The sequence below is a fragment of the Heptranchias perlo genome, chromosome 18, assembly GCF_035084215.1.
Source record: "Heptranchias perlo isolate sHepPer1 chromosome 18, sHepPer1.hap1, whole genome shotgun sequence".
NCBI lineage: Eukaryota > Metazoa > Chordata > Chondrichthyes > Hexanchiformes > Hexanchidae > Heptranchias > Heptranchias perlo.
Window position 1 is genome coordinate 5,745,357 of NC_090342.1, and position 18,848 is coordinate 5,764,204.

Consider the following 18,848-nt stretch of genomic DNA (forward strand, 5'->3'; position numbering starts at 1 on the left):
AATCACAGGGGCGTTAAAGAAAATTGTGTTTTTAAAATAACATTTATTTGAACACTTTTGTTTATTAGTTATAAAAATATTGGACATGGGGGAAAAAAGGCTGTTTGACTGAGAGTCGAGAATCATCCAATCGTTCCTCTGATTCTGGCCTCTTGTGCATCCCCCCTTGCTTCGCCTCACCATTGGTGGCTTCAGCTGCCTGGGCCCCACATTCTGGAACTCCCTCCCTAAACCCCAGCAGCTCTCCACCTCCCTCTCCTCCTTTAAGACGCTCCTTAAAGCCCACATTTTTGGCCAAGCTTTTGGTTACTCCTCCTAATATCTGCTTCTTTCGCTCAACATTTATTCTGTCTGATTATGGCTCTGAGAAGCGCCTTGAGACATTTTTCTACATTTAAGGAAGTACCAGGACCACTGCTTTTTCTGATATATATTAATGACTTGGACTTGGGTGTACAGGGCACAATTTCAGAATTTGCTGATGACACAAAACTTGGAAGTGTAGTAAACAGTGAGGAGGACAGTAATAGATTTCAAGAGGACATAGACAGGCTGGTGGAATGGGCGGACACATGGAAGGTGAAATGTAATGCAGAGAAGTGCGAAGTGATACATTTTGGCAGGAAGAACGAGGAGAGGCAATATAAACTAAATGGTACAATTCCAAACAGGGTGCAGGAACAGAGAGATCTGGGGGTATATGTGCACAAATCTTTGAAGGTGGCAGGACAGGTTGAGAAAGCGGTTAAAAAAGCACACGGGATCCTGGGCTTTATAAATAGAGGCATAGAGTACAAAAGCAAGGAAGTTACGCTGAACCTTTATAAATCACTGGTTCGGCCACAACTGCAGTATTGTGTCCAATTCTGGGCACCGCACTTTAGGAAGGATGTCAAGGCCTTGGAGAGGGTGCAGAAAAGATTTACTAGAATGGTACCAGGGATGAGAGCCTTCAGTTACGTGGATAAACTGGAGAAGCTGGGATTGTTCTCTTTAGAGCAGGGAAGGTTGAGAGGAGATTTGATAGAGGTGTTCAAAATCATGACGGGTTTAGATAAAGTAAATAAAGAGAAACTGTTCCCATTGGTGGAAGGGTCGAGAACCAGAGGAGACAGATTTAAGGTGATTGACAAAAGAACCAAAGGTGACATGAGGAAAAACTTTTTTACTCAGTGAGAAGTTATGATCTGGAATGCGCTGCCTGAAAGGACGGTGGAAGCAGATTTAGTCGTGGCTTTCAAGGAGGAATTGGATAAATATTTGAAGGGAAAAATTTCGCAGGGCTACGGGGAAAGGGCGGGGGAATGGGACTAACTGGACTGCTTTTACAAAGAGCCGGCACGGGCTCGATGGGCCGAATGGCCTCCGTCTGTGCTGTAACGATTCTATGATTCTAAAGACTCTGATATATCAATTTCAAATTGTTGTTTGCTGTCATAAGGTTTTGCAGACAGGAAATGAATGAAGAGATAAGATTTTTAATCCATGACAGATGGATCGATGTTACTCGGGTGTTGACACTAACCCTGGATGTAAATGCACTCTAATGTACACAGCTGTTGGATTTAAAAGAGAGAAGCAGTGTGTGGAAGATCAGATAGGCTCCGATCTTTGGTGAAAATACACACACATAGCATCAAGGACATGAGTAAATAAAGGGAACTGCAAGGTGCTGTTAAAGGTGAGTGACATACTGTTTCAGCAAAGGTCTCATCCTGTGGGTTAATGTGTTAACTGACACGGTTAGTTTAATTTTAAAAGCAGTGTGTTATGAAGCAGACCAAAAGCTCTCAGATCAAAAAACAAAAGTAACTTAGGCAAATCTATATTTCAATAAGCACACTCAGCAATGCACAGAAAGATCCCAAGGCCTCAAAATCAATAATATTGCGATTCTACTGTTTACAACACAAAACAACGATTAAAAAAATCTTTTTTTTTTAAACAACAAGAGGCTGCTAAATTACTGGCACCTCCTCCAAGACCTCTTCTTGTTCTGTCATCTTGAAATTGAGGTCATTGAAAGAGTTCATTCCCACCCAGCTTCCCCACCCCCCTCCCTTCCCAGAGAGCTGCGCTGATGAGGTGGAAGCCACAACCACTGAGATAACATGAACCACTTGGGGAAAGGGTGCACTGAGGGAATTTATTAAAATAAAAGCCTTTAAGCAGTGTCAGCTTGGCTCAGTGGTAATACTCTTGATTCTGAGTCAGGAGTTTGTGGATTCACGCTCAACTCCAGGACTTGATCAGATAATCTGGTTCTGCACTGTCGGAGGTGCCTTCTTTCGGATGAGACGTCAAACCGAGGCCCCGTCTGGCCTCACCGGTGGACATAAAAGATATCACGGCACTATTTCGAAGAAGAGCAGGGGTGTTCTCCAATATTTAGCCCTCAACCAACATCACTAAAACACATTATCTGGTCATATATCACATTGTGGGATCTTGCTGTGTGCAAATTGACTGCCGTGTTTCCTACATTACAACAGTGACCACACTTCAGAAAAGTACTTCATTGGCTGTAAAGCGCTTTGGGACGTCCTGAGGTTGTGAAAGGTGCCACATAGATGCAAGTCCTTTCCTTTCCTTTAAACCATCTCCCTGTTCAATGTGAACATTAAAAACGCCATGGCGCCATTTAAAGGACGTTCCTCCAATGTCTTGGCCAACATTCATCCCTCAAGCAACACCAACAATTGATTATCTGGTCACTGATCCCATTTGCTGCTTGTGGGATCTTCCTGCGTCTGCCTACATAGCGACTCCATCTCAAAGGAGCTATATTGATGCAAGACCTTACTATAATGATGGAACAAGGTTCACTGAAAGGTCAACTAATGCAAACTCCCTTGCCACTTACAGACTAGAAGAGCAACAAACAATGCATCCATTCCTAACCTCTACCACATGCACCACACTGCAATTTACCGAGATCGGTGTTGGTAGATCACGTGGCCATTTAGCCGTTTCCTCGTCACCCAGAGAGAGACTGGCTTGCTGTCATTGGCACTAGACTGAAACCGACTGCACAGACCGCCACACAGGCAGACAGACAGACAGACAGGGAAAAGAACACGGACAATGCCTTGATTACGTTAGGAAAGCAGTGATAAAAGCTGGCAAATAAAGGAAAGGTGCGAGTATTAACAGAAAGACATACAAACAGGTTCGCCCCCATCCAGGCTTAAACTGGTCAGCCCGCTTTTTTGTGTGTGAATGTGTGGAAATTTCTTAACTGTAAACCTGACAATCAAAGTCTGACTATTAACTTGGAAGTCCATTTTTCCCACTTTTCATCACTATCTTATGATACAGCGGGATTAGGTATCCGTGTTTTATGATACAGAGGGATTAGGTATCTGTGTGTTTCCCTTCATTACAACAGTGACTAAACTTCAAAAGTACTTCATTGGCTGTAAAGGTTTTTGGGACGTCTTGAGGTCGTGAAAGGCGCCATATAAATGCAAGTTCATTAGTTCTTTATTTTTGAAGCACAGTTTCTGTTTTATGTAGGTAAAGTGGGCAGACAGTTTGCACAGAGCAAGATCCCACAAACAGCAATGAGATAAATGACCAGTTAATCTATTTTTAGCGATGTCTGTTTAGGGACGAATATTGGCCCAGGACAACGGGGAGAACTACCCTGCTCTTCAAATATGCTTATGGGATCTTTAGGCAGATGGGGCTTTGGTTTAAGGTCTTATCTGTAAGACGGCACCTCCGACAGTGCAGCACTCCCTCAGCACTGCACTGAAGTGTCAGCCTAGATTATGTGCTCAGGTCTCTGGAGTGCAGCATGTGTTACCAAGCAACCAGCTGTGTAGTGCTTTCCATTAGAAAGGCTAACTCTTAATCCCCTTTTCACTCTGTTCTCCAATCAATACATTTTACCCATCTCTCATGTTGGAGTTTGGGTGGCCCCTCCCTCGCCCTCCCCCTGTCCCCCTCTCCCCTCCCGAAGTAGCCATTTTTAACCCTATACAACACATGCTTGCGAGCTATTTACCCCAGGGCCATCACAGCCGTGTTGGATCATTTCCCGCCACCTAACATCTACAAGTGCACACTCCCCAACAAGGATCAGGACCGGTCCACACAGAGGCCTGGGCGCAGTGTCCGCTTGGCTCAGCTGGTAGAACCTTTGAAGGTTGTGGGTTCAATTCCCGCTCCGGAGACCTGAGCTCATAATCTAGGCTGACACTTCAGTGAAGTACTGAGGGAGTGCTGCACTGTCGGAGGTGTCACACTTCGAGCGATACATGCCTGCCCCTCTCAGGCGGGTGTAAAAGATCCCACGGCACTATTCGAAGAGGAGCAAGGAGTCCTCCCAATGTCTCGGCCACCGTTCCTCCCTCAGCCACCGCCACCGAAAATGGATTAACTGGCTGTTGATCTCACTGTTCGTGGGAGCTGGCTGCACGCAAAATGGCTGTGTTCACCTGCATAACAGCAGTGACTGCACCTCAAAGTACTTCACTGCATGTGGAGTGCTTTTGGATGATTCCTGAGAGATGAGATAAGGTGCTGTACAAATGGAAGCTCTTTCTCTGCCCCTGGACCTGCCAACTCTGGTTGGACGTATTCCAGGAGGTTTAATCACATGACCTCTCACCTCCAATGGCCCCGCTCCCGCCATTGGTCGCTCGAGACGTGCACTGACTTCTCATCCCAAATGGAAAGTGAACAGACCCTTCGTTACCCGATTGGATGATTCTTGATTGTCAGTCAAACAGCCTTTTTGACCCCATCGCCAGTATTTTTCTAACTAATAAGTGAAAGCGTTCAAAGAAAATGAAAAAATACACTCAATTTTTTTTAACACCCCGATGACTTTTCTCCTGAGTTTTGCTCGCAGCAGTGTCCTGGAGATTAATTTTTAATTCCTGGAGACTCCAGGACAATCCTGGAGGGTTGGCAACCCTATTTACCCCCATCTCAGTCAAAGCACAGTACAGAGTAACCTAGGGAACTAGGAGAGAAAAGAAGTCTGGGGGCAGGGTAGTGTTTACACATTTAAAACCCTGCCCGGGATATTTGAATCACAATTTAATTACCCCGAATGAAGTTGCACGATCTTCAAAACACTTACGCAGACGCCGACTGTGATGGTTTCAGAGATCCGGGGTCTGTCGAACCTTGATATGATTTGGGCGATGTTGGGAGTGAGGAGTCGGTGACCTCTTCGATGTCTGAGTGGGAGAGATTAGGTTTCGACGACTTCTTTTTACCAAAAGCTTGCTTGAATGAGCTTCTCAACTGGAAAAGGAAGAAAAGTCAAGCTGAAGATTTGCCTCCGTTAACAGGTAGTGAAAACATCCCTTCACGACAGCTGATCTAGGAATTTCCCTCAGCTCAGCTCGGAGGATATTAGGACAATCTAGAAACCCACGTGACACGAAATCTGGGTAACTTTGTTTAACACTGCAGTACCTCAGAGTAAGATCTGAAATGGACGTGAGTCTTTGTATGGAGGCAACGCTGCTTTAAAAATGCAATAGTCCAAAATTTGAAAATGTCCTCATTTCTTTTTTCACAGCATCGTTTTGTAGCTGGTAATTTGTTAACAGAAAACAAATGACTACTCAGGGTGAACAACACCCTTTGAAGCAGACGGTTACTGTAAAGTACTGTAGTTTTAAAGGAATAGCGGAAATGTTAAATGCACCACTGCAAAAAGGGATGTCACTTGTTTGGCTGTTTAAGTTGTGCCCACCAGCAGCAGAAACTCGAGTGTAAGACAGAAACGGATCATCCCTCAACACGCAGTCCATTCCGAGTTAGAGGTTGAGAGAAAGATTGTCCCAAAGGAGTTGCGGTTATTGCAAAGAGAAGAAAATGGCCTTGTTAGCAGCATTAATGTTTCAACCACACAACGTACTTTATGTTAGTGCATTATACATAGCACAGATTATTCTTAAATATCAACACAGTCTTAGCAAGCATGGGAAGTAACTGGGCTATTCTCCTCAGCTCTTTGACTTTAGGCGGAAGCCAATAAGTACTGTCGTTTTAATGGTCCTGACCACATCTTATGTGGTTTCCTGACACTTGAAAGAAATAGAAGGATAAGCTGATCGGGTTAGATAAGAACGGTGGGAGGAGGCTTGTGTGGAGCATAAACACGGCATGGACCTGTTGGGCCGAATGGCCTGTTTCTGTGCTGTAAAATTCTATGTAAACAGTTCTATTGAGGACAGGGCTTCGCAAAGCAGTCAGCCAGCGCCGCGTACAGACTCCGTCAGGGTGGGGGGATGAGACAGAAAGGGGAGCAGGCTTTCCGATCTCGTCCTCCCGCCGGGGAGCCTCACCTGCCGAGGGCGCCTCGGACGTTCTGCCGTGCGCCATTTCCCAACCGCGAATCGGCCGCGACCAGCGGCTGAATTTCCAACGCGCGCCGGGAGCGCAAGGTCGAAAAATCATCCCGTGGGGCCAAGCCCGCCGCTTCCGCCATCTTGCACGAATACGGCGCGCTTCACGGTTGGAACGGCTGAGCACGTCATTGTTTATATCAGTTCATTGGGAAGCAATAAAGGATGGTTATTAGGGTTATTCCTGTTATTAGGGTTATTCCCGTTATTAGGGTTATTCCGGTTATTAGGGTTATTCTGGTTATTAGGGTTATTCCCGTTATTAGGGTTATTCTGGTTATTAGGGTTATTCCTGTTATTAGGGTTATTCTGGTTATTAGGGTTATTCCGGTTATTAGGGTTATTCCCGTTATTAGGGTTATTCTGGTTATTAGGGTTATTCCTGTTATTAGGGTTATTCCGGTTATTAGGGTTATTCCCTTTATTAGGGTTATTCTGGTTATTAGGGTTATTCCTGTTATTAGGGTTATTCCCGTTATTAGGGTTATTCTGGTTATTAGGGTTATTCCCGTTATTAGGGTTATTCCGGTTATTAGGGTTATTCTGGTTATTAGGGTTATTCCTGTTATTAGGGTTATTCTGGTTATTAGGGTTATTCCCGTTATTAGGGTTATTCTGGTTATTAGGGTTATTCCTGTTATTAGGGTTATTCCGGTTATTAGGGTTATTCCCGTTATTAGGGTTATTCTGGTTATTAGGGTTATTCCCGTTATTAGGGTTATTCCCGTTATTCTGCATTTTTTGGAATGGAATTGAACGAGAACGCACTCTCTTCGAAGCCGCGCAGACCTGCCATTTTGTTTGAGCAGGTTATAATTAACGCAGAAAGGTTCCATTTCACGACAAAAGAGGAAAACACGGCCCCCCAAAGAGCTGAACGCTCCTCGATCGCCGTTCATCAACTCACAGCCCCCGAGTTTAAATGAAATGATTTCCTTTAAAAAAAAATCAAAGTGATACTTCACTGCACAGCAAGCCCACTGAGGAAGCAGCACCAGGCGGCGTCTGTGATTCAGCGGGTTGCAATCTGCTGTGTGAATGACACAGCTAAAGATTCAAGCGATAGCTTACTTTAAACTTACTGCAAGTTACGTGAAAATATGAGTCTATCCTAAGTGCAGCTACAACGTACAAATTCGTTCCCATTGATTGTGAATGAATTTTCATTGCGATGAGGCGTAATAGAGAATTAAAGTGGAACTACAGTGGAACTTAATACGTTATAAGTTGTTACGATCTGGAATGCGCTGCCTGAAAGGGCGGTGGAAGCAGATTCAATAGTAACTTTCAAAAGGGAATTGGATAAATACTTGAAGGGAAAAATTTGCAGGGCTTTGGGGGAAAGAGCAGGGGTGGAGTGGGACTAATTGGATAGCTCTTTCAAAGAGCCGGCACAGGCACGATGGGCCGAATGGCCTCCTTCTGTGTTGTATGAGTCTATGATTCTAAATTTAGTTCTCTTACCCGAGAGAAACAGGTAAAACCGAAAAAAAAAATAGTTTTTAAAATTCTCGGAAATAATTTTCAGCTAAATGTAACCTCGGCCATGATCTAATTGAATGGCGGAATCGGCTCGAGGGGCTGAATGGCCTCCTCCTGTTCCTAACGTTCCAATAATCTATGGGTTAACCCACGCTCAAATATAGCCATCAAGACCACCTGTCATTACTCCACTCGCTGACACCACCTGTTAAGTTCAATGGGAAAATTGTGAATGGATTTTCCTGGACCCTGGGCTGTGGGTCAGGTCTCACATACTCTGGCTGGCTGACTGGGAAATCAATGGACGCTCGCCACACTTTTCCGATCGGCTGTTCGCTCCGTGCAGGGCCCCAGCCGGTGACGTGAGGTCGCAGGAGATTTCACCCCGTAACATGGATGTCTAAGGCTGGAGTCGGCGTTTCGACAGGTGCCAGCTGTGGCTCAGCGAGTAGCACGCTCGCCTCTGAGTGAGAAGGTTGTGGGTTCAAGTCCCACTCCAGCGACATAACCAAGGCTGACACTCCCAGTGCAGTACTTTTGAATGAGATGTTAAACTGAGACCCCGTCTGCCCTCTCAGGTGGACGTAAAAGATCCCACGGCACTATTTTGAAGAAGATCTGGGAATTGCCCCCGTGTCCTGGCCAATATTTGTCCCTCAAACAACATTACCAAAAACAGATGATACAGTCATTATCACATTGCTGTTTGTGGGATCTTGCTGTGTGCAAATCGGCTGCCGCGTTTCCTACATTACAACAGTGACTACACTTCAAAAATATGTAATTGGCTATAAAGCACCTTGGGTCGTCCTTAGGTCATAAAGGGCGCTAGAAATGCAAGTCTTTCTTTCACCCGACACTGGAGTGAGGTTCCCCGGAGGATGGAGACTCACTCCTCCTTCACTCCCGAGTCAGGTCAGCACTGAACTGAGAGTTTACACTCCACAGGTTTGTGGGTCGATACTTCACTGATGCTGAACTTGTGGCGGAAATTCGGAGGGTTAACTTATGAGGGCAGGTTGCATAAACTTGGGTTCTATTGCCCTGAGCATGGAAGACTGAGGGGTGATCTGATTGAGGTGTTTAAAATGTTAAAAAGGATTCGCAAGGGTAGATACAGCGAAACTATTTCATCTGATGGGAGAAATCAAGAACGAGGGGACATAATCTTAAAATTAGAGCCAGGCCGCTTAGGAGAGAAATCAGGAAGCACTTTCTCACACAAAGGGTAGTGGAAATCTGTAATTCACTCTCCAAAAAAATTGGAGCTTTCAAGTCTGAGATCGATAGATTTTTGTTGGGTAAGGGTATCGAGGGATACGGAGCAAAGGCGGGCAAATGGAGTTGAGGTGCAGATCAGCCATAATCTGATTGAATGGGGGAATAGGCTTGAGGGGCTGAATGGCCTACTCCTGTTCCTATGTTCCTAAATGCACCCTTATTCAGACTTGCAGTCTATTTAACACGGGCGTGTTAACCATCAGCTGTAAGTAAATCTGTAAAGAGCAATGCTGGGACTCGGTAACAGTTTGCTTCTATCAGGATTATCTGCTGCACGTCATTGGGCTGGTCAGTGCCCAGTGGCTTCACTATGGCTGAAGATTGGCAATTCTCTATCGAAACAGGGTGCCATGGCCACAGCCAGTGAATGATCCTCAATTGATGCGAGGGTTGTCCTATGAAGAGAGATTGAGTAAAATGGGGCTATATTCTCTGGAGTTCAGAAGAATGAGAGGTGATCTCATTGAAAAGTATAAGGTTCTGAGGGGGCTTGACAGGGTAGATGCTGAGAGGATGTTTCCCCTGGTTGAGAGTACAGAACTAGGGGACATAGTCTCAGGATAAGGGGTCGGCCATCCAAGACTGAGATGAGGAGGGATTTCTTCACTCAGCAGGTTGCGAATCATTGGAATTCTCTACCCCAAAGGGCTGTGGATGCAGAGTCAGAGTATATTCTATAGATAGATTTTTGGACTCTCAGGGAATCAAGGGATATGGGGATCGGGTGGGAAAGTGGAGGTCGAAGATCAGCCATGATCTTATTGAATGGTGGAGCAGGCTCGAGGGGCCGTATGGCCCACTCCTGCTCCTATTATCTTATTGTTTCTTATGTTTGTCATTCGCACTGCGATAGGCTAGAGGGTGAATTTACTTTTCCCGTGCTCCAGGTGGGGAGCCACGGTCAAAGGGAGCATGTGTCGATGATCCAGTCCCTACAGCAGTTGTATTCCCCGCCTCCAAGCTGTACTCCCTTCAAAAGCATCAACCCCCCACCGCTGGGAGCGCAGGTTCAGTGAGTTCACCCTCAGACCTGCAGCAACAAAAGTACAGTCCCTACCACTTACAGCGGGCACGTTTTCGTGCGAATGCGAGTTGCCGACTATACGAGATGGCGGGTATAACGTGGTAGCGCTATTACAGTAATCAACAAGAATGCTCCTTCTCGATTTTAAAATTCTCTTCCGCATTTTCAAATCCCTCCACGGCCTCGTCCCTCCCCTATCTCTGTAACCTCCTCCGGCCCTACAACCCTCCGAGATCTCTGCGTTCCTCCAATTTTGGCCTCTTGCGCATCCTCGATTTTAATCGTTCCTCCGTTGGCGGCCGTGCCTTCAGCTGCCTGGGCCCTAAGCTCTGGAATTCCCTCCCTAAACCTCTCCGCCTCTCTACGCCCTTTAAAACGCTCCTTAACCTCTTTGACCAAGTCACCTGTCCTAATATCTCCTTATGTGGCTCAGTGTCAAATTTTGTCTAATAATCACTGCTGCAAAACACCTTGGGACGTTTTACTACGTGAAAGGTGCTATATAAATGCAAGTTGTTGGTCAGTGTAACTCCACTCTGACCTGCAGCTTTACTTAAATTGTAGTCAGTGCTTAGTACGCACTGTAACCCCCACACCACTTATTGGGGATTAGAAGGCCTTAAGTACACAACTGTTAATGAGGTGCTATTTACTTATCTTTGTTCTTGCATTCAGTGCACCTTGACGAGGTGCGAACTAGTGAGTAAGCACAGCTGTTTCTGCCTGAAATACACGGAGCCCTCCAGTCGCTGTAACCGGCAACTTTGAAATCGATGTTAGTGCGAATGAGTACTAGTTACTGTTTTTTTGGCCGTCATGAGCAACTGCCCGACTTAAAGGTGGAGGTTTTAAGTGTTGGGGACTGTAGCAAGAGCAGCAGCGCACAGCAAAAGGAGCAGAGCTGGTCCCACATCTGAACCGATCGACCAAACCTTTCAGCTCAATGCAGCGGAAGCAGCCTGGGAGATAAAAGAACGGTCAGAGAGGAGGCAACACAAAGCAGCAAAAGCCATTCTTCCACCGGATTAAGCGTCTACTGTGGTAATGTGGGTAACCCATGCTAGAGTACAACGTCATTTATGCCATTACATGCTCAGTCAAGTACACTGCATATTCACCTTGCTTCCTTTACTGTTCACCTTGTAGTTGTAACGAAAAAAGGGAGGAATTAAAAGTCAGAAGATAAAAAAGGAAATTCTTAAAACTTAAAAAAAAAAGAGAGAAATTACCGTCCGCAGTATCAGGTTTGTGGCATCTCAAGGATTTAATATCTAAGAATTGTCAGGGAATATTTACAGAATTTTCGAACAATATGAACCAAAGAGGAATATTTTGTTTACATCTTGGCCTGTTTCTGTGTTGTAGACTCGATGTAACTCGATACTGTGAATCTTTCTGCCTTGAAGAAATCATGCTTTGTGCAATTTCTCTAAGTACTAATCTGTGAAGCAAATATTCTTTCGAAGCTTCTGGAATATTATAGTACAGAGGGAGGCCATTCAGCCCACTGTTTATGTGCTAGCTCTTCAACGAGAGCTATCCGTCTATTCCAAAACCCATTTTCTCGCCCTTTCCCTGTATCTTTTTATATTCTCACTTTCCAAATACTTATCCACTCCCCTTTTAAACTATGTGATAGTCTCTGCCTCATTAGCCCCTTCTGGTAAAGCATTCCATGTTCTAATAACCCTCTGTGTGAAAAAAATCTCTTCCAATGTCCCCATTCATTCTTCTACTGATGATCCTCACTTTATGCCTTCGTGTTACCGATTCGCCAACACAGGAAACAATCTTTCAAATCCAAATTTTATTTTAACAAGAAACAACTTCTCTTTCATGTACTAGCTACAAAGCCGATTTTCTATGAATCATTAAAGATGAAAGAAAATCAGTGCAAAAATCAAACAACCTAACAAAATTCAGGATATTCTTGGAGCAGATTCAAGAATACGATGAATTGTTTGGTGTGAAGATTTGTGTGATAATGCTGTGGGGTAGACACCAAATGATGGGTCAAAGGGGCCCAAATGAGTTCCCCACTGAGCAGTGGATTTGTATGGACGGTGGGTCAGGTAATCGTGGGTTTGCAGACCTTGATTTGTCATCCACTTTAATTAATGGATGTAAAATCAAGAGCTGGGGGTCCCTAATTTCCAGATCACCTGGGAGCATCTGATTGGGGAAAAACATCACGAGTTAGCTGCTACTCTCTAGGGGGAAATTACTATTTGTGAAAGGGTTTCAGATGTGGCATGTATATGCAAATTCAAAACCCTTCTCTTTGTTTACATGTCCCTCCCTGGTCTCACTGCTCCATATTTCCACCCAGCCTCTACCACCTCCTTCAGCCTGCGGTCTACAATCCTCCAACTCTGGCCTCTTAATTGTCCCCAGCTTCCCGGCATTCCTTGCTTCGCAGCAGAGCTTCCAGCTGTCCAGGCGCTACCCTCCAGAATTCCCTCTCCCATGCTGCTTCAATCCTGACCTTTAGAAACCTTCTCCAATCCCACCTTTTCAAGTCTGTAGTCAATCAACTCTCCTACTATCCCATAATCCGTTCTCTGCTCTATGAAGCCCCTTGGGGCATTTTAAAGAAAGAACTTGCATCTATGTGGCACCTTTCACGACCTCAGGATGTCCCAAGCGATTTACAGCCAATGAAATACTTTTGAAGTGTAGTTACTGTTATAATGTAGGAAACACGGCAGCCAATTTGCACATAGCAAGATCCCACAAACAGCAATGAGATAAATGACATGATAATCTGTTTTACTGGAGTTAGTTGAGGGATAAATATCAAACAGGACACCTGGTCATCTTCGAATAGGACAATGGGATCTTTTGCATCCACCTGAGAGGCCTGATGGGGCCTCGGTTTAACATCACATCTGAAAGACGGCACCTCCGATAGTGCAGTGCTCCCTCACTACTGCACTGGAGTGTCAGCCTAGATTATATGCACAGGTCTCTGCAGTGGGACTTGGACTCACAACCTTTTGATTCAGAGGTGAGAGTGCTACCAACTGAGCCAAGCCTGACACTTGCATCATATTAAAGGTACTATCCAAATGCAAGTTGTCGATGATGTGCAACATTAAAAAAAACAGACACATTGCTCTTTCCCCTCTGGGAAGTGTGTTTTGAAGCCCAGGGTCGTCTGGTAGAATGTAGTTCTCCATCTATCATTGATACTGTTGTTCCAACGTGGTGGGGAATAATTGTTAAGAGACAGGAAATGAAGACCACATACACAGAAGGACTTCTGCACACCTGTCACTACAACTTGGCTACCAGTACAATATTGTGTACATGTACAATCGGGAATACAATTGTAGGGATTACAGGAGGCCATTCAGCCCATCATGTCCATGCCAGAGCCATCTCTTCAATTGCAGGTATCCACGCCAATTCCATTTCCTGCTCTTTCCCTATATCCTTTTTGAATACTTATACAATGCCCTTGGAAGTGATGCCATAGTGTCTGCCTGAATAGCTACTTGTGGTAAAGTATTGCATGTTCAAATAACCGTCTGGGTGAAAAAAAAACCTTCTAACTTCCCCCTTCGTTCTCCCACTGAAAATCCTCAGTCTGTGCCCCCTTGTTGCTGATTCACCAACCAGTCAAAACAATCTTGCATTATTATGAAAACCTCTTTTATATCTTCTCTGTCCCAATGAAAATTTGCAACCCTTTCTTTATAACTATAACCTCATTTCTATTATCACACTAATAAATTTCTATTATACCCTTTCCGTCATCTTAATATCATTGAGATAAGGAAGTGCCGAGAAATACATGTGATATTCCAGCTGGGACCTAATCAATGTCTTCTTCAAACTCAACATTACTTCCTTGCTTTTGTATTTGATGCCAGTATGTATAAAACCCAGAATACCAAAGGCTTCTTTTATGGCCTTTTCTATTGAACGCCCACCTTTAAAGATCTGCGCCCCCTACATCTCTCTGTAGCTCCACTCCTTTGAGACCTACTATTTAGGTCATAGTTCCTTTCGCTCTTGTTTCTTCCCACCCCCAAAAATACACTCCTTCAACTGCCTGTCTTCCACCCAACCTCCCGCTTGTCTAATATCTTCCTCAAATCTCCTACATTCTTCCTCACATATGTGAAACTGTAAAGGTTAAATTGGTCCAAACTCAAACAAACCCGCAGTAGCCCAATTTGGTTTGCTTCAGGTTTGAAATTTGATTTAATGATTCAATCCAGAAATACCAAACTTCTAGACATCCATGAAAACAAAAATTATTGCAAATGGATCCACACTCAGAGCGTATAATTTATTCGCAACACTAATCTGTGTTACAACTCTTCTGCAGGCACAAAATGATTAACTTTTTCCATTTGTTCTTGGGATGTGGGTAACTGGCTGGAAAGGCCGGCATTTATTGCCCACCCCGAGGGAAGCTGGCGAGCTTTTTTATCATAGCAATTGTTTTTACGACTGAGTGCCTTGCTAGGCCACTTCAGAGAGCATTGAGAATCAACCATATAGCGTGAGACGGCAGTCAACTGTAGGTCAAACTAGGATAGGGGTGGGAGGTTCCCTTTGCTGAAGGACATTGGTGAACCAATCCAGCAGCTTTCTTGGTGATCTTTTCTGCTGCCAATGTCAAAAATTACCATATTTATTGAATTCAATTTCAAAATTTTGCATGGTTGGATTTAAACTCATGACCTTTGGGTTACTAATACATTAGTGAACCAGCAACGTTCCCTACATTGCAACATTTCAAAAAGTACTTAATTGGCTTTAAAGTGCTTTGGGACATCCTGAAGTTATGAAAGGTGCTATAGAAATGCAAGTCTTTCTTTCTTTTACTATAACCACATATCCATCGATGAGGGTTACATTTATTAATAATGACGTATGATCGGAAGGTTGTCCATTGGTATTATCAAGCATTCCACAATACTCGGGACTTTTCTGGCACATCACAACTTAGTGATGATCCTCAACACAAAAGCAGTTGACTATGGCCAACCTTGGTTTATTTTGGTGCAATGTTCGAAGGGTTAATGAACTCCTATCTAAAGGAAAATGAACAGAAAACCTTCAAAGAAAGTAGCTATACTCACTCTTCGACAGTCTAGTAACCAATTGTCTTCTCAAAAAAATGGACACGTTGCTTTTGATTTTGAAAATATATAGTAGTTTGAAGAACTCTTCAAACATACCTACTTCCAAGCTTTTTGCTACAAATTTATACTAAAAATAATCAAACCTACCCAACTCTGCTTCTTCTTCTTTTTCTTTGATTCTATATCATTTACGCTCCCAATACTCGAATGGCTGGTCGCACTGTTGATACTTGAAACGCTGTCCGATGAATGTTGTCTCCTAATCCGCATGACTACAAAGACAGAAGGTTCACATTATGAACACTGCAAGAGATTCTTTTATTGAGAGGCGAAGGGCGAAGGGCAAAGGCCAATGGTGGAGGTCACCACCATGGCGCGAAAGAATAAAAGAGGTGAGATGAATCAGGAAGTATTTATCACGTGATGTCAAGTTCTGGTTTTAAAGATCTGATTATCAGGAGGGAGGAAGGACTGAGGGAGGTGAGGATGCACGAGGTTTGGTGGCCCTCGTGAAAAATAAGTAGGACTAGGAGTACATGTAATGAGTTTTCATTTCAACACAGCTTGACAGGAGGGCAAGTGTGCGGGATGACTTATTTTCACCTTAGGAGAAACGAGAGAGAAAATTTCAAAGGAACACTAAACATTATAGTATTGATTTGGGGGGTTTATAAATAGTGATGATGTGGAGATGCCGGTGATGGACTGGGGTTGACAATTGTAAACAATTTTACAACACCAAGTTATAGTCCAGCAATTTTATTTGAAATTCACAAGCTTTCGGAGGCTTCCTCCTTCCTCAGGTGAATGCTGTGGAAATGAAATCCTCGAACCTCTCGCATTTATAAATCACAGAACAATACCTGGTGATTACAGACATTCTTTCCAACTGCCCATTGCCAAGACAATCAGTGTGCAGACAGACAGGTGTTACCTACAAGGTCTCCGAATATACAAACCACCAAAAAAAAACAGAGATAGAGAGGCAGAAACATGGAAAAGACAGCAAATGACCCATTATATTAAAGACAGATAACATTTGTTCGCTGGTGGGGTAATGTGTAGCGTGACATGAACCCAAGATCCCAGTTGAGGCCGTCCTCATGGGTGCGGAACTTGGCTATCAATTTCTGCTCGACGAGACACACGACAACGCAAAATCGTCGAGCAGAAATTGATAGCCAAGTTCCGCACCCATGAGGACGGCCTCAACCGGGATCTTGGGTTCATGTCACGCTACACATTACCCCACCCGCAAACAAATGTTATCTGTCTTTAATATAACGGGTCATTTGCTGTCTTTTCCATGTTTCTGCCTCTTTATCTCTTTTTTTTTGGTGGTTTGTATATTCGGAGACCTTGTAGGTAACACCTGTCTGTCTGCACACTGATTGCCTTGGCAACGGGCAGTTGGAAAGAATGTCTGCAATCACCAGGTATTGTTCTGTGATTTATAAATGCGAGAGGTTCGAGGATTTCATTTCCACAGCATTCACCTGAGGAAGGAGGAAGCCTCCGAAAGCTTGTGAATTTCAAATAAAATTGCTGGACTATAACTTGGTGTTGTAAAATTGTTTACAATTTATAAATAGTGGCATAGAGTAGAAGAGTAAAGAAGTAATGGTGAATTTATACAAAACATTAGTTAGGTTGTAGCTGGAGTATTGTGTACTGTTTGAGGTGCCCCATTATAGAAAGGATATTAAAGCCACTGATTTCATTGAGTTCAGCATAGATTGACCAGGATAATGCCAGGGATGGGAAAAACTATAGTTATGAGGAGAGACTTGAGATACTGGAGCTATTTCCACTGAAGCAAAGAAGGCTCATAGAAGATTTAATAGTTTTTTTAAAATGATGCAGACTTTGAGAGTGAATAGGGGAAGACTATTTCCTCTGATTGGGGAGTCAGCGATGAGGGGTCCTACCTTCTATTCCAGCTCAAGGCCGGTGGCCGGTCACCCAGTTGCAGGCTTCTTGGACCTGCAGCACCTCCTGTGCTGTCAACCTCATTTCCTGGCACAATGTCCTGCCAGGGGGTTGGGGGTGGGGGGGTGGGAGTTCAAATGGTCCGGCCCACCGAAATTCAGGCACTTCAACACCGGGACATTTCGGGAAGCGTGGGGGATGGGGGAGAGGGGGTGAAGAATATCAGGGCTTAAGTGTAGGGTGAGACTGAAGGAGAGAAGGGAACTTTTCATCTGCCTAGGCCTTAAGCTCTGGAATTCCCTCCCTAAACCGCTCCGCCTCTCTCTCCTCCTTTAAGATGCTCCTTAAAACCTACCTCTTTGACCAAGCTTTTGGTCACCTGTCCTAATGTCTCCTTAGGTGGCTCGGTGTCAAATTTTGTCTGATTAACGCTCCTGTGAAGCGCCTTGGGACATTTTTCCACGTTAAAGGCACTATATAAATGACAAGTGTCTGTTACAAACACAACCATAAGGGTGATTCCACGATCCGACACTCCCAGTGGGGAGACTGGCCGTTTCCCGAGATGCCTTGTCTGTGTGGGTCACTCAACCAAACCCCGTAAGAACAGAGAAAGAATTGATACACAGGCGTAGTTTTCAATCTGAGACTCACATCGCAGAGGACTAATTGGCCCAACGCCAGGGATTAGCTTTCAAGAGGATTAGTGCTACTGGTAGGAGACCCCAATTTATTTGAGTGGAGGCCTTCACAATACGTCCAAGTGTCTCCTTTTGTTGATCATCTACAAATGGCGAACTGTGTTTAAATTGTAAAAAGGGTTCCCTCAGATGGATGATGATGCTGAACGTGTAGTGGAAATTCACAGATTCACCAGAATGATCCCGGGGTTTAGAGGGTTAAATTATGAGGACAGGTTGCATGAACTTGGCTTGTATTTCCTTGAGTTTAGAAGATTGAGGGGTGATCTGATTGAGGTATTTAAAATGCCAGAACGATTCGATAGGGTAGATACGGAGAAACTATTTCCTCCGGCGGGGGAATCAAAAAATGAGGGGACATAATCTTAAAATTAGACCCAGGCCATTCGGGAGCGAAATCAGGAAGCACTTCTTCACAAATAGGGTGGTGGAAATCTGGAACTCTCTCCCCCAAAAGGCTGTGGATGCTGGGGGTCAATTGAAATTGTCAAGACTGAGATCGATGGATTTTTGTTGGGTAAGGGTATCAAGGGATATGGAGCAAAGGCGGGTAAATGGAGTTGTGGTACAGATCTGAATGAATGGGGGAAGCAGGCTCGAGGGGCAGAATGGCCTCTTCCTGTTCCTGATGTTCCTACGCTGCACACGTTTCGTAGCCTGTACCTTTGTTTGTGTGATCCGGGCCGTTCAACGCTCCCTGGATCGCTGCTTGAGCTGCTGAGTTTTGCGTCTTCAGCATTTCGATGGTTTCTCTGAGTTCCGTCAGTTCCGACTCCTGCAAGGAACAGTGAAACAAAAAGGCAGAAATCAGAAGCTGTTTCACTGCAGCTATCGGGACAGGTTTTCCATATTCCCTCCCTCCCCACTCTGGGCTTTGGGATCGTGATCACAGGAATATCGGGAGCCTGCCCAATTTTTCACCCATTTAAATTGATGGATTACTGGATTAGTAATCCAGAGG

The 18,848-nt window shown here is 44.4% G+C and overlaps 1 protein-coding gene across 2 annotated transcripts in view; it reads right to left on the reverse strand.

Moving 5' to 3' along the window:
* Window positions 1-18,848, reverse strand: part of nav3 (neuron navigator 3) — a 247,403-nt gene that overhangs the window by 23,460 nt on the left and 205,095 nt on the right. For both annotated transcript variants that reach the window (XM_067999283.1, XM_067999282.1), the window contains 3 exons: window positions 18,551-18,662; window positions 15,405-15,529; window positions 5,093-5,259 (listed from right to left, as the gene is read on the reverse strand). In XM_067999283.1, coding sequence (XP_067855384.1) covers window positions 5,093-5,259; window positions 15,405-15,529; window positions 18,551-18,662 — 404 coding nt within the window. The remainder of the gene's footprint in view (window positions 1-5,092; window positions 5,260-15,404; window positions 15,530-18,550; window positions 18,663-18,848) is intronic.